The sequence below is a fragment of the Crocodylus siamensis genome, chromosome 4 (assembly GCF_052110815.1).
Source record: "Crocodylus siamensis isolate JL-2025a chromosome 4, ASM5211081v1, whole genome shotgun sequence".
NCBI classification, from domain to species: domain Eukaryota; kingdom Metazoa; phylum Chordata; order Crocodylia; family Crocodylidae; genus Crocodylus; species Crocodylus siamensis.
Window position 1 is genome coordinate 86,501,236 of NC_143398.1, and position 26,611 is coordinate 86,527,846.

Consider the following 26,611-nt stretch of genomic DNA (forward strand, 5'->3'; position numbering starts at 1 on the left):
TACCAAAGGGGAGGATGTACTTAGCCGTCATGGTCTTAGGGATGAGTGTGTCAGCTTGTTCCAAGAGCACATAGAGGCCCAGAATCCAGAAGACAGAGAGCTAGGAACCTGAAATGTACTTTAAAAGAAAATCTCACTACATTTAAAGCCAGTCTCATAATTTTTTTGAGCATCTGAGATTGGGAAAACTGAAAATAGCCAGAGGAGAACTAAAAGTCGTGTGAAATCAACACAAAAACCAAAGAAACTCCATTCAACCCACACATGGTGCCCACATGTTAGAAAGAAACTCAAGCTGAAATGCCAATTAGTGTCGGGTATTTACTGCGCTGATCACCTCCCCTGCCTAGGTTGTCTGCTGTTTTATGAGACCTCCCTCTGCAAATGAAACATCACTCACTCATTCTCTCTCTCTCTTTCCATTGTTAAATTTTGTCTCTCTCTCTTTTTTTTTTTTTTACTATTTAATACTACAAAGAGGTTGCATCTCACATAGTAAACAACAACAAAGTATTTTTCCCTCAGGACAGACTTTCTGTTAGTACAACTAAGGACTCAGTCCTTTGCAATTTTGCCTGCATAAAATCCAAATAGTGTGCCAACCTTGCATAGGTCCTGGGGAGAGACAAGCTCATATAAAATACATTCTGTGGTGGTTTCCAACCCTCCTCCCCAGTCTCCCATCATCTTGCTCTGGCAGAATTCTATAGCCCCAAAATATGGGAAATCTCTGTATTTGGTATTTCACGGTCAAAGTTCCATCTTCTTCACTTAGCAACACTAGAACTATCACCCCAGAGAAAATGAGCCCCACTAAACTCCATTTAAGGCAAAATTAATGCTAATTAACTGTAATCAACAACTCTGAGAACAACATTTTACTTAGCAAGCTGGAGATGATACTGAAATGGTTCACCCCACTAGACAAAAGGAGACAATACATACAGAAAAGGAAAAACCCTTACCTCAGACATCCTATGCCAGGTCTCTCTCTCAAAACTGTTGCCAGCATTCAAATGAACGTTAGTTAAGGGTTTGATTTTATTCTTAGCAACTTTTTAAGTACCAAAATGTTCTGTAATGTAGACTAGGCACTAGTCATAGATTCCCAATTATCACATAGGTAGGGAAGGCAAGGAAACAGAGCAGATCTGTCTTGGTGATCTCTACTGAAAGATGGAAATGGTTATAACTTTTCTCTTACTACTCTCAGAGCCCAAAGCCAAATTCTGGGATGTCCCATTCAGAAGCGCATACCAAAATTACCCAACAACACTGCATTTATTTATATAACCAATTCACATAGCCCCGTCTTTGTTACATTGTTATTTTTCCATGGTTGACACAAATCAGTGCATTCACATGGGCTTTGCTGGCCGGTTGTTACGCCCTTCTACCCAGGCAAGCGCTACACTCAAGGCCTTCTGGGTACATATTTCAGAACTGCCAGGCCTGCTGCAGCCCATATGCACTGTGGATGACTGCACGCAACAGTTAGGGAGAGCTTGCTGGCAACCCACATGACTGTGGAAGAACAAGTCATACTCTCAAAACACCCACGGTCATGAGAAGGTCATGCACAGTCTGCAGCTGCCATGGACAGGTGGCTGCAGCATTTAGTGCCTGAGTATACCTTTGAAAATCTGGACCTGAGAGAGTGGTATTGTGGGAAATGCTGGGGCATGGCTGAGCAGAAGTCCCTTACGGCCAGGGGTTTGATCCGGCACCGGGTACACTCTAGGAGCTGGATGTATGCAAACAAAGCACCATAAGCACAAGGCACTCAGTGACAGCACAGCTGAATGGGCAGGGCCTCCTCCACTCTTGATTCCCTTCTCAAATAATTTAAACTAGTTCCACCCTATGCTTTAAGAGTGGTTTGGCCAATAATTGCCTTAAACATACTGAAAATAATCCTTGTGTTCCCTGAACTAAGAGTCCCAACAGCTGTCTGTACAAACCAAACCAGTTTCAAACATATTACTTGAAACTGGTATCTTAAAAGGGTGCCATCTTGTCATGTACACAGCCTTACATCGGTCCCATCTGCCCACAGGAGGAAAGCTGGGGCAGGAATAAATCACTACATACCCTCTTTACAAAGCAACACATGCTTCTTTAGGCATAACCCAACCTGTTTCCATCTCAAGTCTTGAGACTATATATGCCTTGTACAGCTATGCTAGCAAACCCTCTTAGCCTTCCCACACTGTTTTTATCGGCAAAATAGTTCCTTAGCCAGGAGACCTTATATTGCTTCCTCCAACAAAATAAAACAAGCCAACAAGAACACTTTTTTGTTGGTAGAGCTGTCTATATACTAGGGTTTCTGCTGGTCCAGAAGTGTTGATCCCACATGGAAAACTCACAACGTTTGCTGACTGTACCATCCTAATATGCTTCAGGTATTGATCAAATGGGTGAATTCTCACTCTTACTGTTCAGATCCTCATTAAGGTGCAGGTGTGGTTATCAGCAGGAATCCTGGTTTTCTCCGATTTAAAAAAATCACAAATTTTTGGTTAAAAAAAAGTAATCCCAAATTAACATTTTTTTTCCATGATTAAAATTAAACACTACTAATACACACACGCACACACATGTACATATGTGTGTGTGTGTGTGTGTGTGTAATTGGTGTTTCATTAAATTCACAGAAAAATGTGGATTTGGGGTTACCTTTTTTAATTAAAAATTGGGAATTTTTTGTTTTAAAATTCAGGAAAAAAAACAGGATCCCTGGTTATCAGGAATGGTGACAGGACTGAAGCTTTTAAAACATCTGCATCAAGTTCTTTCAGAATAGGGAAGACAGACAAATACAGGAGAACCATTATTCATGTTACTAGATCCAAGCTCAGGCCATGAGAGGCAAGAACTGAGGAGTGAAAGCCAGGCCATACAGATGGCAGGGCTGAGCCCAGCCACTAGGCAAGTAGATCAGGCCAACAAGAGGGGATGTTTGGCTCTTCACATCTCAAAACCCTTGGAACAGGGCACCTGAGCAAGTGCATGGGAATATATCTAATCTAATGAGTCTCTGGGATTTTGAAAGGCTTCTGTTGCTAGATACAAAATCGAATAGTACTGAAATAGAACATGAAATATGTTGGTATGGGAGAGGATGACTACCCTTTTTATACACAGAGGAGGGTGGTCGGGGGCAGAGCTGCTGTCCCTCAGCAGGGGTTCAAGCCCATGCCCATGTTAGTATTTTTATGCACACCTGAACCAATCAGACTCCAGTATCATTAACCTTTTCCCATCCACTATATCTCAGCCTTCTAATGAAACCCCTTCCTCTCATCTTCTAGCACTCTAGGGAGATCCCTCCCCTGCCCAGTATTTGGCTTTCTTTGTTATCTCTGCCCAGCTGAGATAAGGCCAAAGAGAAACAGCTGTGGTTTGTAAGTTTTTTAAATCTTTTCTAGGAACAGATAATGATCACGATTACCCAGAATCCAAAAATGCAGACAGCTTGAAATGTGGTTAGGCTCTGCCCTACTTTCATTGACTTAAGATGAAACCGGTCTATTGAGGGTGGGGTGGGGGTGGAGGGAAAGACAGATAAGAAGAAAAAGAGAAAGACCCACTTTGACAAATACAGCTGCATTTGTTTGAACCACACCACCCTTTCCTGCTGGGCTGCTTTGGACTGTATGAGAACAGGATGAAATACTGCTGAGGTGAGACCCAAGACAGAGGCTCTGATTCAGCATAGCACTCAGCACACATGTTCATGCTGCTCTTCAAAAGAATACAGAGCTATTAAATGTTTTGCTGAATCAGGCCCAGGGTAATTACACCTACATAAGGACTGCCACAGGTTAGGCCTGAGGTATGTTACTGGAGCATTTTTCCCCACAGGTGCTCACTGTAAAAACTCACATACACAGTGATGTTTTTCTCAGTATTAAACTAGTCACTTGCCAGGCTGAGAGAAGCTGCTGGGTAGAAGACAATTCTGGAATTTCCCTACCATGAAAAACTCCCTCCATGGGAAGTCCATGATTATACAACAGCACTGTAACATCTCCCTCCTGTACCAGGATGGTGTAAGGAAATTGCAATGACCCCAGAAGCATCACAACTGGCATTTGGGAGCCCTTTACCTTTCCTGCATGGGCTAGACTCACAGGTAGGAACAACTTATATGGTTCTCAGGGTGAGGATGTACACTATGCAGCTATATATTACCCAGGACTTGAACACATGGGTGCCAGACTCTTTTCTCATACACTTCTCAACTACTGTTTGTTGGGATTTTCACAGCTCAAAGCTCCAAGGGACATCTGAGGTTTCACATCTCTCTGCTTATGACCATGATACATTTGCTAAATTATCCCAACCTTTTGTTCTCTGTTGGCAGGCACACTGGCATAGAAAAGCCATGGAGGGCTGCGTGGACCTGTTTAAGCAAGAATAGACAATAATGCTCAGACCACCACAACATTGCCTTTGCGCTAGTGCTCTCGCTGATGAAACCAAACTAGTGTTAGCAACAGTAGAGAAATCTTGGGCAGCGGGGAAGGAAGAAAATTACCAGTCAAGGCCAAAGAGAAACAAACAGGACAATTTGAGAGACGATGCACTGAAATATAGTTCTAGCATTTATCCACACCATTTACAAGGCCCAGGTCATAGTCCTGGAAATATGAGTGAGAATATACAGAAAACATATTAACATTCTCAGTAAGAAGCTCATCATGCTCTTGGAAAGCTCTCTCACAGATAAAGAAAAAATTATAAGGTGACACTGCACTTATACTCGGTCTTTCTGTAACATATATCTTCACAGGCTCTTAGAACATTTTACTGCTATTATTGGATTTGGTCCCATCTAGAGACCACATTAGTTATTTGTTTGGCTTATTTTAAATGAAGAGAGATATTTCACTATGCACATGATTATCTGTTTTACTGTTCTGGCACATTTCCTGCCAGCTCAAGCATCAAAGAAATAGCCTATGCCTCCCACCTGCCACCTATTCAGGCCCACCCACTTTCTTGGGCCCAGGACCTAGACCCTTAGAGCTCCTCACAGTCATGGGAAGACCAAGGGATACAGTTCCAGGCCCTTTTTTTTCCCTTAGCTCTAAGACATATAAGAAACATCGGACATGCACTGTGGTATTTTTGGCTGAGGACTCAACAAATACAGATACTTACAATATGAATGGACTTAAGTGTAAATCTAAGGTGCGAGGACTTGACAGACCAGCTTGAGTTAAGCTGTTGTACATTGTTACTGCTCCTGTGTGATATATGCTGCCAAATCAGCTGTGCCACAAGCAAGTGGGTGCATTTAAATGAAAGGTTCTGCTCCGTGCATGTATTTTCACACTGCACAGTGACGGAGTGCAGGAGTGTTTGGCATCCTTCTGGGCCACATTGACTCAGGACATTGTCAATTAATTTCTCATTTGAATTTAAACTGGGCAGTTTCTGTTACAGGGCCCAACAGAGCACAATATATTCATGGGCTTGAGCAGCTGTATTAGAATCAGTGGCTTTGCTGACTTGAATGAACTGTTCCTATGCTTAGCTGCATCCTAGCTTGAAGTACCTTCCTGGATCTGGGCCACATCAAGGCAGAAAAGAAGAGTTAGAACTGAATCCAGTTGAAAAGATGAAAGCCAAACACTTAAAAGAGTTCTTCTTATGAAAAGTAGGGTGTTTTATTTTTTCCTTTTTAAAAACCAAGATGTATAAAATACAGTTTATACAGAATGAACTGTATCCAGTCCAGCTTTTAGAGCAGTTATCATCAACCAATAGCTTACATCACAGGAAAGTTTCCTTTTAGATTTCATCCATATTAAAAAAAAAAATAGGTACAAGCTGCAGCAATCCTTTTTCTTTTTTTTATTAAAGGAAATATTAACCTAGGTATATTCATTTATTATGGGAATTACTGCTGGAGCTACTTCCATTGCCCAGCCAGGTATAGCACAACACAAGGCAGTTTTAGCTTACACAGCAATGCAATTCCTCCCTTCCCCATACACAGTGATTCAGCACCAAAACAGGGCCAGGGTCTAGGAGATTGTAGTCTTAATTGAGTTTTTTGATCCTTGTTTCTAACTGGAACTATCAAGACTAGGTTCAGTAAGTGTCTGTTAGATTGATTTTTCTATGATGCATGCAGGTTGGGGAAGGAAGCAGGAGACATCTATTCCCTTGGCAGGGGCAGGCAAAGTTCCAAAATTCAGTTGCCTGACTAGAAAATGTGACTGCCAGTTTTTCAAACCATGGACTCATTCTCTTCAGTAATTATAATGAATTCCTGCTGCAGTCATCTGAAGGCATTTCCCTGCATTTCATCTATTCTGTTTTCAAGTATTATACTTAATAGTTTTCCACTTAGTTCTCCAATTTGAGAGCCCAAGTCTTCCCTAATTTAACTAACAAGGGTCACAAATCCATTGTGATCAAGTCATTTAGGCACTTTTGAAGATGTGAGTATGTCCCAGAATGTTTTACTCCAGTTTCCCCAATCCTTCTAGCCAGTAGGGAACAGCCTGGTAAGGGCAGCAAGTTCCAAGGCTGTGAACTACCATGCAAGCCAGTAGGAGCAGCGACTTGTACAAACCGGGTTTTCCACAGTAAGCTTACATAAAACAACTCCAGTTTTATGGGACAATAGGCCAGAGTCAGAGCCTACTGAAGTCAACAGGATTTGTATCAAGCCAAGATTCACATTGTTGCCACCCAGAATAATATCCTAAAAGACAAGTTGCCAGGGGAAAGCACACTGTTTTGGGGTGGATACATATAACGGTAATCTGAGCATGTCCCAATGACATCACGGCACATCACGACGAGAGACATGCTGGGATGGGATGGGCTCCACCTTTCCCCTAAAGGTAAGCGTGCGTTCTCTTCTAGGTTGGAGGACCTCCTCTGGCAGGCTTTAAACTAGGCTTGTCGGGGGAAGGAGAAGATGAGGGCGGAGGAAACATCAGACTGCCAGACCAAACACCACCTACAACTACAGCTCAGCCCAGACCAACGAGCGAAGCGAATAAACAGGTAAGAGATAGGGGCCAGGGTAATGCTGGGACTAGAGGGTCAGTACACACATCCACAGGAGGCCTCAAATGCCTCTACACAAATGCTCATAGTATGGGTAACAAGCAGGAGGAACTCACCCTCCTGCTGGCTGACACTAGCCCGGACATAGCGTGGATTAGGGAAACATGGCGGGACGCAACGCATGATTGGGCGGTGAATGTCAAGGGCTATAGGCTGTACAGGAGGGACAGGATAGGAAAGAGAGGTGGGGGCGTGGCACTCTATATTAAGGAGGAATACACGTCCTCGTCAATTAGCAAGGAGTCAGGGGAGGGGCACTCTGAAGTGCCTCGTACAAGGCAGTCGAGGGCAAAGAGACTTAACGGTGGGGGTCTACTACAGACCTCCCAACCAGGGAGAAGAGCTTGACCAGGAATTCTTGGGTCAGCTCACAGAGGTAGTGAAGGCTAAGGATGTGGTAGTCATGGAGGACCTGAACTTCCCAGACATCTGCTGGGAAGAACAGTCAGCCAGGTCTGAATGCTCACTTAGGTTCTTGGCCGGAGAGCAGGACTTCCATCTAACCCAGGAGGTGCACAGCCCCACCGGGGAGACGCCTTGTTGGACCTAGTGCTGGCCACGGGTGATGACCTTGTGAGGGGGCTGCGGGTGCTCGACCACCTGGGCGACAGCGATCATCACCTGCTGGAATTCACCATCCAGCGCAAGGTGGCAAAGGCATGCAGTAAGGCAGCAGCCCTAGATTTTAAGAGGGCAAACTTCAACGAGCTAAGGAGGATAGTTGGAGAAGCGCTGAGGTCCCAGAGGGGAGGGGAGCCAGGTGTCCAAGGAGAGTGGTCGCTTCTTAAGGAGACGATCCTCCAAGCCCAAAGGAAGGTAATCCCAACAAGGATCAAAGGGAGCAGGAGAGCACACAAGCCTCCGTGGCTCACCAAAAGCATCCGGGAATGTCTCCTTGCTAAAAAGGAGGCTTACACCCAATGGAGAGAAGGGGTCATCACCAGGGAGGACTATTCTGTAGTTGCTTGGGGATGTAAGGGGGTAGTTAGGAAGGCCAAGGCGGAGATGGAACTGGGACTAGCTTCCCAGATTAAGGACAATAAAAAGTCCTTTTTTAAATACATAGGGGGAAAAAGAAGGTCCCAGGTAACGTGGGGCCCTTGCAGGACGCGTTGGGAAACTTGGTCGTCACACCAGACAGCAAAGCTAACATGTTTAATGATTTCGTTGCCTCCGTCTTCCTAAGTAGGGACCAGAACAGCCACCTCCCTGCTGGGCCCCCTTGGGGCCCCGGGGGAGGCACACCTGGGCCATGGGTTAGCGAGGATTTAGTTAGGGGGCTTCTGGAGGGGCCAGTCCGGATAATCTCCACCCTAGAGTTCTAAAGGAACTGGCCAAGGTCATTCGTGGTGCTCTGGAAAGGTACCAGAGGACTGGAAGAGGGCCATCGTGGTCCCCATCTTCAAAAAAGGCAGGAAGGAGGACCTGGGAAACTATAGGCCGGTTAGTCTTACCTTGATCCTAGGCAAGCTGTTCAAGAAAATTATTCTGGGACACATCCAGGAGGGGCCAGCAGGGGACTGCATGCTTAGGGGCAACTAACATGGGTTCATCAGTGGCAGGTCCTGTCAGACCAACCTGGTGGCCTTTTACGATCAGATCACCAGATCATTAGACGCAAGGGTAGCAGTGGATAGTCTTCCTGGACTTCTGGAAGGCTTTTGACACGGTTTCTCACCCCGTTCTCATTAAGAAACTGGAGGACTGTGGTGTAGACACCCACACAAATGGGTCGCCAACTGGCTGGAGGGCCGCACCCAGAGGGTGGTAGTGGACGGGTCCTTCTCAGCCTGGAAGGACATGGGCAGTGGGGTTCTGCAGGGCTTGGTCCTCAGGCCCGCACTGTTCAACATCTTCATCAGTGATGAAGGGGTAAAAAGCACCCTGTTCAAATTTGCTGATGACACTAAGATGTGGGGGGACGTGGGCACACTGGAAGGATGGAACAGGCTACAATCAGACCTGGACAGGTTACAAGGGTGGGCGGATGAGAATAAGATGGGATTCAACACAGACAAGTGCAAAGTGATGCACCTGGGGAAGAATAACCGGCACCATACCTACAGGTTGGGGAACTCCCCTCTTGTCAGCCTGGAGGCGGAAAAGGATCTTGGGGTCATCACTGACTCCAAGATGAACATGGGCCAGCAGTGTGGAGAAGCAGTAAGGAAGGCCAACCGCACCTTGTCATGCATCCACAGATGCATCTCGAGCAGGTCCAAGGAGGTGATCCTCCCCCTCTATGCAGCACTGGTCAGGCCGCAGTTGGAGTATTGTGACGAGTTCAGGGCGCCACACTTCAAGAGGGATGTCGATAGCATGGAGAGGGTCCAGAGGAAGGCCACTCGTACGATCAGGGGACAACAGGGCAGGCCCTATGAGGAGAGGCTACGGGACCTGAACCTGTTCAGCTTCCAAAAGACAAGGCTGAGGGGGGATCTTGTGGCCTGTTATAAACTAGTCAGGGGGAATCAGCAGGCATTGGGGGAATCACTGTTCCCCCGAGCACCGCCAGGAGTGACCAGAAATAACGGTCACAAGCTGGCAGAGGGTAGGTTTAGGTTAGATATCAGGAGGCGCTACTTCATGGTCAGGGCGCCTAGGGCCTGGAACCAACTTCCAAGAGAAGTGGTGCAGGCTCCTACCCTGGGGGTGTTTAAGAGGAGGCTAGATGAACACCTTGCTGGGGTCGTTTGACCCCAGTACTCTTTCCTGCCATGGCAGGAGGTAGGACTCAGGTCCCTTCTGACCCTAGAAACTATGAAACATGTGCCACTTTCTCCTCACTCACCTCTTGTCAACTGACTAGCTCAGTGGTTTTCAACCTTTTTTCATTTGTGGACCCCTTTGGAAATTTCAAATAGAGTGCAGACTCCTTTGAATTTTAACTGGGTATTCACATACTTTTGATTGATCATATCATCTTTTGCAGACCCCATAGACATGGGTCTGCAGACCACAAGTTGAAAAACACTGGTACAGCTTACTAGGTTGGCTGATATTAATTAGCTCTATTCTCCTTCCCTCTGACATGTGTAGCTCAGTGCTGTTCTTGGAATTGCCAAGCCTCCCCTGTTGCCCTTGTCTAAATTTCATTTACTTGCCCTCAGTCATAATTTTTTTTTACCCTTATCTACTAGAAAAGTTGCTACATTGCCAACAGGTTAACAACTCCTGGTCTGTGCAGACCTTGGGGGCTGGGATCAAAACAACAATGCATGGCATGGATAAATCAGTGGCTTGCAACCTTTTTTAGACTTGACACACTCTTCCTTAGACTCAAAGCCAGTTGGAAAATGCCAGTTCTTAAGTTTCCACCCATTCGGGACTACAGAAAAACAGAGCAATTTGCAAATAATTCAGAAAGATCACAACAGGTCAGAATGTTATTACCACAATGGATAACTATATGAAATCTCTAGGTTAATTTTGTGAATCATGTTCGCACACCTAGCGTGTGCAAACCTGTGGAACCCTTAAAAGAACGTCAAAGCACCCGACAGTGCTGCAGCACCATGGCTGGGAAGCACTAGTCTACACTGCAGTCACACAGATAGAGAACTGCAAGCTAACTCAGTAGCAGTCCAGTCATGCAAGCAAGGAGCTCTATCCTGTGGAGAAGCTGAGTAAGTTAGCCCATGGGGACCTCTAAGGCTGCTGTACCTAGATTGCTACTGGTACATGAGTGAAGGTATGGCTACACTGACAAGTCCCCATAAAGCAAGCTAGGATATTCATTTGAAGGATATCAGTTATTTTGTGGTAACTATGTCTGTGTGCATACTGTTACCCTGCAGTAAGTGCAAGACTGTTTTCTTGGCAATGAAAGTAGGGTAAACTGTACATATTGTACAGTGAGTGTGCGCGTACAGGCAGTTTTTTGTGGAATAGATGTAATAAGCGTAGAATAAGTGTAATACCTTCAGCCCTATGCTTGTTTTGCAGTCTCTTGCTTGTGCAGTCATACCCTGAGCATACTGTAGCCCAGAGAATTCTGTGCAAGGGAATCACAAGTTAGAGAATGGCTCTGTTGTTCAGAGGTGGAATTGCCCAGTATTGCACCCCTGTACCACATGCCCTCATTTCAGCAGCTCTGGCTCCAGCACTAGGAATGGCAGAGCAGCAGCAACAGTGCAGGAGCTGCATCTGTAGTTCGTTGTTGCTGGGCGAGATGTCACCCCCTTTTTTACTGCAAATGTGAGTGTTGAGAAGCTGAAAAACTGTTTTCGGCAGCAAAGGAGGCGACATCTCCCCCAGCAGTAGCAAACCTCTGGCCGCAGCTCCTGCAGCGTGTGTTGCTACTTCTCTGCCCTCCCCACTGTCAGAACCAGAGCTAAAGCCCCTGCAGGAAAGGTGCGAGGGACATGAGGGCAAATGAGGATGGAAAAGCAACCCTTTAACTTAATTCCAATACCACCCCCATTAGGCAGTGCCTGGAGCTCGTGCCCTGCTAACCCACCCATCTTTACACTACTGCTATTATCTCATTTCCCCTTTCCACATACCCCTCAGCCCCTATTCCCTCTTCCTTCAGTAGGGAATGGCATAGCAAAACCAGAAAATTCTGTTCCAGCCTACGTATAGGATTACAGAACACTAACAAAGCTAAATACCCAAAGAATTAGCATGCAGGTCCACAACTGAACAAGTCGATACATTCCAGTAACTTGAGTTTAGCTTTGTAAATGAACCATTCTGGCAAAATTACCAAAAGAGAGTCATGCAAAAACATAGGTTTTGATAAGCATTAAGGTCAGAGATCATAAGAAGTTGTATTTCAAAACCTAGTTGCTTAAAAGGAGTCCAGCTGCAAGCATCCATCACGCCCAAATATCATGCAATTTTTAAAGTGCATTCACACGTCTGCACTTTTAGATGGCTTCTAATCTGATGAAGCAGAATCATAATGGCATACAGACCTTTTTTCCTTTTTCTTTTTTTTTAAATCAGAGGTAGTCATGTATTACAAGATCCATCAGCCGCAGGGCCCCTATTGTGCACACACACATGCATGCATAAGGAAGCTATTAACTTATGAAGTTTTAAGCAAGGATTCTGGGAAAATTAACCAGTGAGACTCGAGAGCATTGTTAAAAGGGGGTTAGTGAGAGTCAGATTAAAACTTCCCATTTCCTGTGTTGTGCCTGTGGCATGTTGGGACTCTATTTCCAGCACTTCAAGACCTGATATGCAGAGCCTCTCACGAGACTAAACAACTTTTCAACTTTTGCTGTTAGGAAGAACGTTGTAAAAATCCACATGTGCACTTGTATAATTTCTTCAGAGTGAAGTGAGCCAGTTAGGACTCATAATCAACCTTGTTACGATGCAAACGTGTTTTCCTATTTCCTAAATAGTGCACTGGGGGCACAAAGTAAAGAGACTCAAAGAAATAAACACACTCTTACCAGCCACGAAAGAAGTACTTTGGGATATGCCAGAGGGAGCTTCTCCTTCGTGGAAAGGGGACAAATTTACATTCAGGTTGCTTTAGCAAAATATCTCCCACTGAATAGCAGCAGCAAAACAAAACTAGGTGGACAGAAACAAAAGTTTAAATCCTCCCATCAGTAAACAGTTGTGTTTTTGTATATGTAGTCCATGTTTCTCCCTTAGTTTTTTTTCTCCCCATAATTCTGAAAAGAAAAAGGAACAATCACTGGCAACTTGTGAAGAATGTGTTGCAAAACCTTTTATATCCATCTTAGTACTCCCAAAATGGATTTCTTCACTCCATCATCCAATTCAAGTTACCTTCTCCTTCATATTATCAGGGCCAAACACAAACAGCACTCTCATTTTAAGCTTTAGCTACGAAACAATACTTAGCTCTGACAAGTTGCTTTTCACCCACAGAATTCAAGCCAATTTACTAGGGGATATACAGGAATTAAATTATTTGTGATACAGAGATGAAGGCATGCTGCACAATTTTAGTTTCAAGCACAAAGACAAGAGAAAGAATACAAAAACATCACTTTATTAAAAGCTAAAATATTTTCTTCCCTGTTAGTGTGATTTTCAGAGAGGGCAACCCTGACCATTAACAGTGGAATGGTTCCAGTGCTATTAGCTGCACAAACCCAAGGTGCTTGTTTTAAAACCAAGTAAGAACAGTTCACAGACAGGTCAAAGCAATCCAGCTGGATGGCTCTTCCCCCTGTATACTATAACTACCATCATAAAAACAGAAGCATTCCTGTGCTTAGTTACTAACTGGAAAGAAGTCAGTCAGTTCCTGACTGAGAAATGCAGCTGCATACCTTGAGCACTTGTGGTCGGTGAAAAAGGAAGGGAGTGAAATGCCATGCAGGCAGGGAAGACTATTTACTATCTGACTTTTAAGGGAAGTGAGGAGTGTGGGGAATGTACAGCACAAAACAGAGCAGTGTGGCATCCATAGGTCAGGGAGTTGGTCAGAAAGTGCCAGAGGCCAGGGTGACACTACAGATTTTTCAAATCATCTAGAGGTAAGATTTCCAGACACAGCTGAGCTATCAGTAGCCTCTAATGAGGACACAGTGAAACCAAAGAAACTGCACTCTTACCAGTATAAGCCATTTTGTTCGTAGGAGGTGGCTTGTCTTCCTTTATCAGTAAAAAAAAATGCAACTTTGCCAGTACAGCTGCGTCTGTATTAGGAGGATTTTGCTGGCATAAAACACCAGCAAAGTGCTCCTGCCGTGGACACGTTGCCCGAGGCCCCTCTTACATGCTAGCATTACAGGCCTAGAAGTTCTGCAAAAGGCACAAAATACAACTGCAGTGGTATCCTGCTGGTCTAGCTTCCTGGCCATCTGCTTTGCAGCCAGTCCCCTCCCATAGGACATAGCCTAGATGCTTTGGCTGTGCTGTTGACGAACAGGACATACTAATTCAAGGTTGGGCAAAATATGGCCCGCGGGCCAGATCCAGCCTGCCAACTGATTATATCTGGCCCACAGGTGGCCAGTTATCAACTCATGGGATCCAACCTGTGATCCACCTGATGCCAAACAGTTGGGGCTGTTTCCATCAGGCCAGGTGGGACTGCTTCTGCTCAGCGGCGTCACAGCAGCGTCAGCTGTGGACCTGGTAGATGCTCTGATCCCCACCCAGAACCTGCCAGCCATGTCCACAGCTGCTTCTACCACACCAGGTGGGTGGTGGCAAACTGTGGGCATGGCTACCAGGTTCTGGGTTGGGGAGGGGATCAGAATGTGCTACAGCTCTGGGTGGGTTAAGTGTGGCCCTCGAGAGGACACCAAAACTGATTAAGTGGCTCTCTAGCCAAATAATTACCCACCCCTGTACTAATTTCACAGATTTAAAAAAAAATAGGGAGGGAGGGGGCCTGCAGGGCACTATTCACTCTGAAGTGATCAGAAGTCCAAGATTTGAACCATTAGTTATAACAACACTAGGGAGAGGGATGGGGGGGGGGGAAGGGGAAGGACCTTTTCTAGCTACTTGGAAGAAAATATTCCTCATCTCTGGACATGCCTGCTTAAACCCAAGCACATTTCAGAGGCATAACTTAAATTTGATATCACTGATATGAACCAAGCGTCTATAAAATATATGTTTTTGTAGTTCTCTCTCTCATCTTTGTCAGTTATATCACCATGTTTCTATACTGCAGACACTTTGCAGCATTTCCCACTAGCTGTTCCATCAAGCACCTGGCTTGCCTTTCAGTGCAGTAAACAATGGTTCAAAATGGAGGACCTATGATATTAAGAAAACACCTTCCCCTCTAATACCTGTGTTTTGAAAAACTTCTTTGATCATTCCACTGAAAAATAAAAATGAAATTCACATCTCTCAAATCAATGCCAATTTGCGTGTTCAAACTGGCCTTGACAGTAAACGCAAGTTAATCAACTTAACTCTGATTCTTGCATGCTAGCACATTGCTAGTTGCTTTGCGCTTCCAACACTGCAGGGGAATGCTTACATTTGCTGGGAGCCCTGTTGTTTTGGAAAAGGACTTTAAAGAAAACACCTTCATACTATTTTTTTTTTTTTTTTTAAGGCCCCCTCCTCTGCCTCCAAGACAAAAGCCTAAACCCTGAGAGCATTCTCTTACAGCCTGCAGAGGGCAGCAGTATACCACCAGAAGAGTATACCAGATGGTGCTTTAAGCACATCTTCCCATATAATCCAACAAGCAGGACTTCTACAAACCATGATTTGGCTGACAGAAATACAATATGGTCCAAGTAGAATACATCCCACCTACACGCAAAAAAAATTAAGCCCTGCAGTCTGGCTTCCAATAAAACAATACAGAAGCTAGAGGAACCTTGTTTCTACTGTACACACCTACAACTCTTTGCTCCATTGCAAATATCAGAGAGGTTTTTGGTATGTATTATGCTTCTGTGGTGCAGGGAAGGGAAGGCTGTTGGCCATGAAGTCTCACTCCCACACATGCAGCCGAGCTGCTTTGGTATCAGATCAGCGTAGGAGTTCCATGCATACTCACACTGAACTGACACTTGTCAAAGTCTAAAATTCAGTTGGACCTTTTCATGAGGTCAGCAAGAATTAGCTTAGGGACTTTGGAAGGTAGGAGGAAGAGGGTGAGCTGGAAGGATGGACATCTCATCCTGCTTCTCAAGCTTATGCATTGCAGTCACAACTGGAATAAAGTGCTGGAGGATCCCCCTGTGGTTGAGAGGCAGTTCTGCTCTACCACAGGGAAAGGTTATAGACATCGCTAACTGATGTACAGCTCCCATAGTCAGCAGATTTTATCTTTCCCCTAGCAGAATGTACACTCCCATAAAATGTCACGCATCCAGTTCATGTGTCCATGTCAGGGGTGCTTAGTTTGGTTTGCCACATGCACATGCTTCTCTCCTTGTCCATGTAGGCATCGGGTTCTGGGTAGCACCCTGGTCCACCCCCTCCCACAGTTAAAAGGAACTCCCCCCCTTATACACATCTCTGTGCTTGCATATCCTGCGCACTCTCTGGTCTCTGTGTGAGCAGCCAGACTTTGGCGACAGAGTTCTTGCAATGTGGGCACAGTCCTGCGTGGCCTGCGCAGGGGTTCAGCGAACACCAGGGGGGTTCCCCCCATCTCATCAAAATGGATAGGGTTGGCCCGAGTTCCTGCCACCACTATCTCCAGCAGCGTAACAACACAGTCTGAGGACCAGTCCCTGAGCCAGAAGTAGCCCTCCTGGAAGGAAATCCGGAGGCTGACTGGGCCCGACGGCATCCGAACGCTCAGGCTGAATAGAAAGTTCCCCTGAGCGCTGTCCCGCACCAAATAGGTCCCCACTGGCTCCCGCTGTAGCTTGGCATGCGCCTCACGCACAGACAAGGGACCCCAGTAGAAGCCACTGGCCTGTAAGATATTGAGTGATCGCTCCAGGACCTCCCACTCACAGCTGCGAAAAACCCGGTAGTGTGTGGGTAACCTGGATGATGCTGGGGCAGGGAGAGTGCTCCGATGCTGCCTTTGCGGATGAGGAATGCTCTGGTGCGTGTTCTGCAGATCCTCCAGCCTCCCTTTGATCATCTCTCAAAGAGCCCATAGGTCCCAGAAAGCTGCTATCTGTAACATGCTCACTTCTTTGCACCCAGCCTAGAGAGGAGAAGGAAAGTGAGGCAGGCAGGAGTTCTTTCATGTTATTCTGACCTGACAAAAGAAAGGCTTCACACAAAGGAAGCACAGCAGCAAGAATGCCAGAAGTGAGGGACGATGCAGGGAAGTTACTAAGGTGATAAATAACAGCTATTTCCCCTCTGATTTCAGTAGCTGTTATGGCAGCTGATGCTTCCTTCATCCCTTGGTCTCACTCCAAACATTGCAGATTATATTTTAGTAGGACTCTGCCTCATCTAGTCTTAGATGACTCCAAAGGGGCTCCCCACTGCATCCCTGGGCAGCCCACACAGCTCACCACTGTGACCTCACTGCTGGGAATTTCCCAGTGGGGCTGTTTTTCCTTTTCCCTCACACCCCAAGTTAAAGAAAAAGCCCAAACCTGAAGACAGGACCTTTTCTAGCCAGGAAAACAACTTGTGCAGTATGATTGTATTGCTGGTTTGAAGGACTCCTTCTACCTATCTCCACTGTCTCCTTAGAAGACCCACTGGACTATGAAGAAATGGGAGTTGGGAAGGACTTGTCCCCCTATATATTACACTACATCATAGCCCTGCTCCATCTGCCATCAGATGAAACTCTGCTTCCCATCAGTAAGCCCCTTGTAGATTAGGTCCTTCCTATGTGGTAACATTAAACCTTGAGCATGTGGTTCAGAGCTGCCATGAGGTAGGACTGTTTTATCCTGTTTACACAGTGGGGTACAGCCAGTATCCAAGCTGTAATCCTTCCCCATGCCCCAGTCCCATGTCCCCCCTGCCCTTTGCTCCCCCTTCAGCCCTTTTCCTCCTGGAACACAGCCTGTGAGGTATCCCCTTTGCTGTGTGAATCCTGAGGGACATTTCTGAGCCCCAAACTTCTACCCTGCAAATAGCTTATCCTGATAATTTATTGCTCTGTAGCTGCTTCTGCATCTCCTGCTCCCTGCCCCCCAGTAGCCTCCCTCTGCACCCATACTGGATTAAGATGACTCTCCTTTTCTTACTGCCACAATCTCTCCATTTCTGTTTGCATTTTCTGTGTTCCTACCAGGCTGTCTATATTTAACTGCATTGATTCCTACATCTGCTCTAACTGATATCAATCCATCTAAGTCATTACAATTATAAAAAATATATATATATACTGGGTATAAATATCTATATGCATATAAAAACATAAAAACCACAGCCCTGAGCCAGAGGCTTGCTCTGTGCGAGAAGCCTGAGCTGTTACACACCACTTCCCCAGCCCTTCTAGTCAGTAACTCACCGCCAAAACCTTGCCCCTAGTCCTCCGAGATGCTCCATTAACCTAATCACTCTCTCTTTTACTGACAGAAAGAGAGGGGGAGGTGTATATGTGGGCAGGCTTAACGGCTGTCCTGCAGCCTGAAGATTGAAGAACATGCGCCTTCAGTTTCCCTTTACTTCTCACCTCGGGGAACTCCCCAGCTTGTCTCAGGCACATGGCACTACCACTCCCGGACTCACACCCAACACAACCACCCCAAGGTAAGGCTGCTCTATGCCACCTGCCTAGGTAGTCAGGCAAACCCTAACCTAACCTCTTATAACCCCTGCTCTAAGGATCCCTTTTATTAGGCTTAACTAATGGCATCACTCTCATTTGTAACCATTCAGAAACTTCCTTTTAAGTAGTTCACTTATGCCACAGAGAGCTCTGTGCACTCAAGTTCTGTGCTACACCTTTTCCCCTAGCAGAAACAGCAGCAAACTCCTTTCACATAGTCCAGGAACACTGCCTTAACCCATAACTAAACATGTGCCTCAGGAGAGACAGGAGAATGTAGTCTCCGTGGTCCTTGCTATCCACGACCTGCAGAGGTACAAAGAACCAGGGCCCATTGCTATGGGAGCTTGCGAGACAGATGCTCACTGAGTAAAGCCCAGTCTTTGCTAATCTTTCCCTTCACAATGGGCCTTGCTGTGTTAGGAAATAATGCAGTGCTAACACTCCACAGCCAGAGCTCTGCCCTGCAAAGAACTGAGTTTTCAGATGATACAATCACTAGAAAGGCTTTCTAGTGGTAAAAGCGTCAATTCTGCTCCAGAAGGTTTGTGAGCTACAGGCTCTTTAATTGTCATTGTTAAAGACTAACTGTTGTATCTCCTACACCTGAGTACAACAGCATTTTGGAAAGGAATTGCCAGTGATGCAGGTGAACAGGAGGTAGTGACCTCTGGCAGGCTGATTATTTATTTTTTAAGTAGTCAGCAGGCAGCTGCTCAGGTCAGTCTAAATCTCAAAGAGGGTTGTTGCATCATTTCTACTCTTCCCACTGCTCCCCTGGAAAAGTGGAGGGATACATGAGATTTCTCACAGAACTCATGCTCCACAGGGAGCTGTGACATGCCTCTCACACAACCAAATGAACAGGTTGTAAAGTCCCAAGTAATTAGAGGCAGTAATTAGTGACACTTTCATCAGCTGAGACTCAAAATACTGAAGTCCCACAAAATACTACTAGCACAGCTCTTCACTCATACTTCTTGCTGGGGGAGTTACTTGCCCACCCTTACTGCACCCACAAGTACTTTGTCCCTTGACTTTTCATTCAAGTTAGCAGCAAATGGCCTTTGGGCACTGGAAAATATCCAGACTCAGCACATACTTGCAGCATATGCACACAAACGTTGACCCAATTCTGAACAGGTTTGATAAAGTTGCCTGTGCACTGCGATTCACCGTCAAGGTGGCTGTACTCTCCTTTTCCTTCTGACCCAGACTTGTGTACAGTGGTCTAACAGACTGCCATTTTGTACAGTTTTCACCTTTTGGCCCCTGTATGCAGCCAAAAAACATTACTCACTGATGCCTGGCAAGGCCAGTGCATACACATCCAGTGACAGCTTCAAGAAAAGATCTGATTTTTTTGCATCTTTCACTAATTCCCACCCTCCTTCCCTCCCCTCAACACAAATGCTGCTTACCTCTTTCAGCTTGTCACTCCTAAGTTCTTGGACATGAGGCCCAGGATTGTCCATTTCCGAGCGTGCCAGCACAGTCCTTTCCAGTTTTTTCCAAAGCCTTAAGAGAGAACAGATCTTCTCCTTGGAAAAAAAAGAGAGAAGCAAGTCAAGTTGGCCATCAGTGAAATACAGTGGGTCACCAAGTCTGCCTGTCTTGACCCTTTTGTCTTGTTACCAGCTCCAATGTATGCTTTGTAGCACTTTTCAGACCATGAAACCCCAATAATAAATCTATTATCACTGCCTTCAATCCTCAGAGGCAACTACAAAGAGCTTGATGTTTGCCACAGTCTTTTCAAAATTGAATAGCAACATTACAGGATATCTTAAAAACTATTTTTAATAATCAAGTGTTAGGCCCGATTTACAAGATCCCAAGTAACATAGTCACAGTTAAGATGAAAACATCTTGGTCTACCAGTAGTGTACAGAACAAACATACAGCCTGTACTATTGTTGGACCATCTAGACAGAGGCACAATCAATTCTAATAGGTACTTTTCTGCCTTGATGTTTTACAATGTCCAAAGCTATTTTTACTGCTTGTGCAATATCAGCTGATCCCCATATCAAGTCAGTACAGTACAACCCCTGGTGATGCAGCATACACAGACCCTCATTCAATCACAGTCCTGCCAGTGGATTCAGCAAGCAGAAAAAAAAACAAAACTGACTTTCTGCAGGCCCTTTGAGGCACTTCCCCACTGCTCTGTTTATGTATAACGTTTCATTATTTCACCTCACTGTCATTGGTTTGCACCATTTGCAGCCTGCAACAGGCAATTCATCCCTACAAGGCAACTTTAATTGCAATTAACTGAATTTGAGTCCACACTAGTGTGACACAGTCAATGCTGCTATTATCTATTTCAGAATTCCCAGAACAGCTCTCAGCTGAATTCTGGGCAATTCTGGAAGGCTTTACACATGCCTCTTTCTTAAACCTGAGGAAGGGCATGTAATGCCTGAAAGTTTGTCCAATAGCTCTCCTAGCTGCACAGTTGATCCATTACAAGGTATCACAAAACACCCCTACCATAGGTGCCCATAGGTATTTGTAGGATGAAGGAGGCACACTTCCACAACCCACAAGGAAAAGTCTGTGCTTCTCAGGAGCATGATATACAGCTTCCTGGAGTATGGAGACCCTAGCTTAAAGAATTTCATGCAATATGGAGTCTAGGCACAATGCCTGGCTTGAACTTTTGTTATACAAAATCTTTTAGCTGGATCCCATTAAAGGCACTGCAAGTCGTGAGGTGGCTGCAGAGAAGAGGTGGAGCAAAGTTCAGCATAGTGCCCAAGCGTGAATCTGGAAGAAAGAGCCAGGGCTAAGCAGACAGCAATACACTTGAACGGTGGACTAACCTTGTTACCACAACAGTGACCTCCATCCACATTGGTACTAGCATGATGTAACCTGCTATCACAACAGGGCATGTGTGCACAACCACAATAGAATCACTTACCCACACCAGCACTAGAATCAGCTGAGACTATCATGGTTGGCTCAGAAAGGAGGTAGGATTGGAAGAGACCATACAAGCAAGCAGTGAGAGCTAAATGCACAGATGCAAAAGGCGGGGAAATCTTAACTGCTACTTTGCAGTTAGGCCTGCAAGGAAGTTTGTAGTTGTCTTTACCTCTCACTGGACAGATACCAATATTGTTTCATTCAAGATGAAGGACATCACAGCTGCCATGTAACATGGTATTTGAAAAAGTCTAAGACTGAAACTATCTCTAATCCTATAGCATCCAACCAGGATGCAAGAATTATAGATCTCCTTAAGCTGCAGTCTAGTACCAAGAACCACATGTAGATGCAATGACATTTCCTGTTTCTGTGCATTACAAACGAACAGCCAAAGCCACATACTCTTTGGGAATCAGTTCTATAGGTCTTGCAAAAGAATTGCTATTGCTACAAGCATTTGTGATTTGGGGGCAGGCAGGGTGAGACAGAGGGGAAGAAGGGGGAATGAATGGGTAACATCTTTACCCCCTCTTTAGATATTTAACTTTCACCTACAGGTAAGTTCCACATATGTTTTATCATTCTTTTTTGTCCCATGTCCCTTCTGGTTAGTTAGCTGAAGATCTTTAATATTCCACACTGCTGATATAATCTGAACAAGGTTTCTACCCTCTCCTCCTTCCCTTCCCCTGCTAAGAAAAACAGTGATTTGATGCATTTTAAACATTCTGCACATCATCCAAATCTGTAAGTGTACTTTTTATACAAGCCAATGACGAATTATCTGCAAATTAAGCTGTTTGGCCCTAGCAGCAATAGCAAAGTTTGTTATAGCCTGGCACTGCATATCAGACAAGCCATCTCCCTCCTGGAAGTCAAAGTTGTTTTGCAGTTTGCAGGTAACCAGCTGCAGTTTATTTTACTGCAAGGTTTGTCTAGTTTGTTGGCAGAAAAATCCTAACTGCTTGCCTTTCCAAGACCATAACTTCCTGTGGACTATTAAGTTCCAGCATCCAGTTTGGAAATTTGTCTCCTCCCTCTTAAAAAAAGAACAACAAAAAGAAATCAAGCTATTCTGCTAAGTTCAGCGACTACTGCAGTATTCTGCCCACCCTACCCCAGCTCAGCTAGAAAAAAAAAAAAAAGGAACTTTGCTTACCTTTTTGCCCCATATAACTGCCTCATTTTTTATGGTAACTGTGAAACCTTATCGCAGTGCTGGCAACTCTCCTGATCTTGTAGTAACAGCTCCTCTTGGAAGAAACTACAGCCCCCAGGGCTTCCCAGGCTTGCTTGGAAGAAACCACCTCTGACTGGCTGCCCTCTCTACTTAACACGCCTCTTGGAGAAGCAGCACTGGCTGTTCAAGAAGAAGACACAACTCTTCCCCTCACCTTGGGCACAGAAATGAGTTTTTGGGGAAGGGGAGGAGGGAGCAAGGGAAGCAGCAAATGCCATTTTCACTGGAGAGTGCAAACAGATCAGGTGGACACTGTTCTCCCCACCTCAAAAAAAACTGTGATGCCTCCTTCCTCCTCTCCTCTCTAAAGTACTAGCCATGGAAAGAGTGGGAAGAGGATAACCCATAGAGCTGCACCCCCTATCTCTAGGGCTAGGGCATGGGAAAAGAGAACGGTTTGGTAGATACTCTGCAGATCTGGGGAAGGAGGGGAAAAGACCCTGGAACTGCAGGGTCACTGGGGGGCCAGGACAACTTGCAGTGGGGAGGTGCACAGCAAATTGATGGCCTGGAATAGCACAGAGATAGCAGGTGTTTTGGGGAGCAGCTGGAAACTCCACATCATCAGATAGTCAGTCAGAGACGGACCCTGTAGCAGGGGCCATGGATCCTTCTCCATCTAAATTTGGAACAGTGGGTGACAACGGTCACAGACACAGCAGAAATGGTCTCCGAGCAGCAGGAAGTAAAAACAAATGAACATACAAATCTATAATTTTCTTCACCCCCTACCCCAAAGCACTGCATTACGGACAGCCTTATCTGGCAGCTCAAGCTGTTACTTCCTCCTCCCCCAGGTCAGGTCCTTTGCTCCAGTCCTACCCAGGTGACCTCCCCATCTGATTATCTACTTGGTTGCTGCAGTGCCAGTTTCATAGAGCAGAATCATACTGTAGAAGAAACAGGCCATCAGTGGTCTTGTCATGTTTATAAGACAGACCTGCTGATCAGAGGAAGGATTCTGAGTGCATGGGGATAACAGAGGTCAGAGAGGCAACCAAGTCTAATATTGGGTAGCTCTGACTACCTAAACCAGTGGCCTCCAACTGATCACCTTTGGCATTTAAAAGCAGCCCAAGATCTACCATGCGCTGCTGCCACCCCAACCCCTCTCCCAGCAGGTAAGTCTGTGGGGAGGGAAGGCGGGGCAGACTGAGGCATAGGGAGAAAAAATTACTTGGGGGCACACCAGGTAAATCCCACCCAGCTGCAGCCCCACTCAATTTACCCCTGCTCCTGCCTCTGAGGCACTGTCCCTCACCATGGCGGGGCCTTAATCTAGCCCCTGCCCCTTCTCTCCCCCACGGACTGACCTGCTGGGCTGGGGCATGCATGTGCACTCACATGAGCACTCAGCCCCCCACCCCAGCCTCGGATCGACTCCAAGATCTACCGGTGGATCGAGATCCGCTGGTTGGTGACCAATGACCTAAACATAACATTAGTGAAGTGCCCCAACTGGAAAAGGTTTAGGGGAAAAAAATGACACTTTAAACGACCTGTTTCTAGTCTTGGGTCACACAAGAAGAGAAGACATCCTCTCATTTCTCCTAAATTACCCATAGGAGTTGCTCCTAAAAGAAACAATATGGTTAGGCCATTAAGCAACAATGATTGCAATATCCTCTGAGGAGATTACATTTAAAAGGAGAAAGAGACCTCACATTGTGATGATGCTGGTCTTTAAAGTGGGAGATTTCCTAAAAGCACCCAAAAGGAAATTAAGAAGAGAGCCTTGAAAGTAAAAACACTAGAAAATGTAAACTCAGTGTGGATCTCTTCAGACAACCCTGGCAGAGTTACAGCACCATGCACACCCTTAAACTAGAAAGCAGTAAGGTGAACCACCATGACTAAATTGTAACATTCAAGAGATTATTCAAGCCAAAACCGTCAGGTATTGTTTGCAACTGCAGGGGCAAAATAGAGGCTCCAGTCACGGCTGAGGGACACCACGCTCAAAACAGAACACAAAAATGGCTGCTACCCAAACGTGCTAACAAGCCAAGCAAGCAGTCAGAAAATGAAAATCTAACCTTGGTGAAGCTAATTAAAAGAACCACTGAAAAGTGGTGTGTGCATGTAACTTAGGACAGCAAGTATGCAAGATAGCAAAGAAAACAAAACCCCCAAAACAAAGAAGTAGTGTTTTAGTGCATCAGAAACATGAAACTGCAAGAGAATCATTATACTCACTAGACTACCAGCATCTGAAAGGATAGGGACACTTCAGAGAAGCTAAATGATGATTACACTGCATCAACTTTTATTACAGAATATGCTGAAAAGCTACCTCTCCCAGTCCTATTCTTTTCCAGTTACTAAATTTAGAAAGTACCAGACATTAAGATATCAAAAAAGGACATAGAGACAAAAGTTAAGAAACAGCAACAAGCCACCAGACCAGAATGCACATACCCAAGTGTTCACAAGAACTTAGAGATGAAATGTCTGAATTGCAAACAAAAAAAGGCACTCGATTCAGTTAGCAAAGTGTCAGAGGGAAGCAAGTGTTATAAGTATTTTTGAATGCACTGCTGCAGACAAGTAGGCTTTATGGCAGGGCAAAATAATTTTGTGGAAAAGCTTACAGAATCTTGCGTTAACACCATAGTAACTAAAGGAAAAGAAAGACTAGTTGACTTCATTCATTTAGACTTTCCAAAAACCTTAGACAAAGTTCCTCATGAAAGTCTGCAAGGAAAGTGAAGTAGTCCAGGGTACACAACACAGTACTGCTAAAACGGGTTAGAAACTGGCAATGACAGAAAACAAGGAGTGTGTGCAAGGAAGTGTCAGGAGCAATCTAACACCACTCCCACCTCTGTCCATGCCCAGCACCTAGTTCTGTGCCCAAATCAATCCTGTTGGTCTAATAAAAGATATTAGATTTGAGTTGGTCTAATAAAAGAGATCAGATTTACCAAAAGAACCTCGCCTGCAAAATCAATCCTGTTGTTTGAGGTTCTTTAATCCCTCAGACATGGGGAGATCACAGCAGGGACAATCAGCGCTCTCAGGCCAGGTGTCACAGGGAGGTGGAAAGCAGAACACTTATCCCTTTTGCTTAAAGGAGGAAAGAGGGGTGTCCGAAGCATGAACAGAAATAACAGCTCAGCTCTTTCCGTTTCCACTTCTGCGGCTGCTAGAATAGGTTCCTGAGGGGAAGGAGCAATGCTGCTCAGCTCACCTTATGCAGCAGCTCTGGTTTGCTTTGCTTTCTACCCCAGAAAGCAGGTAAACAGGTAAAATAGCCAGAGGCACTCCTGCCTCCCTCCACAGCACTTGAAATGCATACCCCTCAGGAATCCAGTTCACGTTTCAGAAATTTTATATTTCCCAGGTTTGTGACCTGTTCCGACCCACGGCACGCAAATACTGGCAAAAGGTTAACAGCAGTTAACCTCATCCCTCAGCCACTAACCTCAGGGCTCCATGCTCCTCAAATAGATATTAATTAGCTGGCAAAGTGAGTGATATGAGGTAGGAGAGAGTGAAACTGCAAAATTATTTTGATTAGCAAAGAGCACCGAGGAATTTCAGAAGGATGAATCACAACTAGGTAAATTACTAACATCAGGAAACAAGAGAAACCAGATGGAATACAAAACTAAGCATAAAATGTCACTGGCAATCAGGCAGGGGATGCTATTCTCTGGAATACTGCCTCTGGTTCTGGCCACCACCCATGTCAAAAAGGATACAGAAGAAACTGAGGTGGGATGGGTTTAAATGCAGGTGATAAGGCGGCACAGAAAAAAGCTAAGAAACAAGAACCATTTGCTTTATGAAGGATACTGAAATGATGATGTTATGAAGACATACAATACAGTCAGGAGGTTATTTTTATGCACTCACATAGTTACCTTTCAATTTAATTAAACAACCTCTTCGTTGTACTAACTCAAAACTCACAAGTGGTAATGATTCCCCAAGCCACCCACCTACCCACATAGAGCCCTTTTTGGGGAAATGGGATTATGAATTTAGAGCTCATAATTGGATCCATCATGGCAACCTTACCTATGGAATGGCTACTGAATAACTGTAACAATAACTTAAATAGCTCAGACCCTTTTCTATATACCCTGTAGCAAAAGGAAGCTGATTATCATCACTTCTGCAATAAATCCATTGCTACAAACAGAAACTGAACCACTTGCTTTTTGATGGGCAGTACTACCTTAGTCCTAAAGTTATACACATGCCATGTAAGTCTGGTAACT

General features: G+C 45.2%; 2 protein-coding genes across 7 annotated transcripts in view; both read right to left on the minus strand.

Annotated features, from left to right (window-relative positions):
• The window catches only part of NFAM1 (NFAT activating protein with ITAM motif 1), a 46,126-nt gene extending 26,377 nt beyond the window's left edge, over positions 1–19,749 (minus strand). For 2 of the 6 annotated variants that reach the window (XM_090042724.1, XM_090042719.1), the window contains exon 1: positions 19,630–19,749. Coding sequence is in view for 1 of the 6 variants with exons in the window: in XM_090042721.1 (XP_089898847.1) it covers positions 15,400–15,418 (19 nt within the window). In the remaining 5 variants the exon portion in view is untranslated. Of the gene's footprint in view, positions 1–12,014; positions 12,106–12,503; positions 12,631–15,399; positions 15,532–16,505; positions 16,641–19,629 lie in introns of those variants that run through there. The other 4 variants (XM_090042725.1, XM_090042721.1, XM_090042723.1 and 1 more) reach the window with 4 other exon arrangements.
• On the minus strand, positions 15,894–16,606 carry LOC149865951 (suppressor of cytokine signaling 1-like). Its single transcript, XM_090042726.1, has one exon. The coding sequence runs from the start codon at positions 16,604–16,606 to the stop codon at positions 15,896–15,898; it is 711 nt and encodes a 236-aa protein (XP_089898852.1). The 3' UTR covers positions 15,894–15,895.
• Positions 19,750–26,611: the final 6,862 nt, after the last annotated feature.

Coding starts and splice junctions, on each gene's coding strand:
- LOC149865951 (XM_090042726.1), bottom strand. CDS start 16,606: ATGATCAAAGGGAGGCTGGAGGATCTGCAGAACACGCACCAGAGCATT.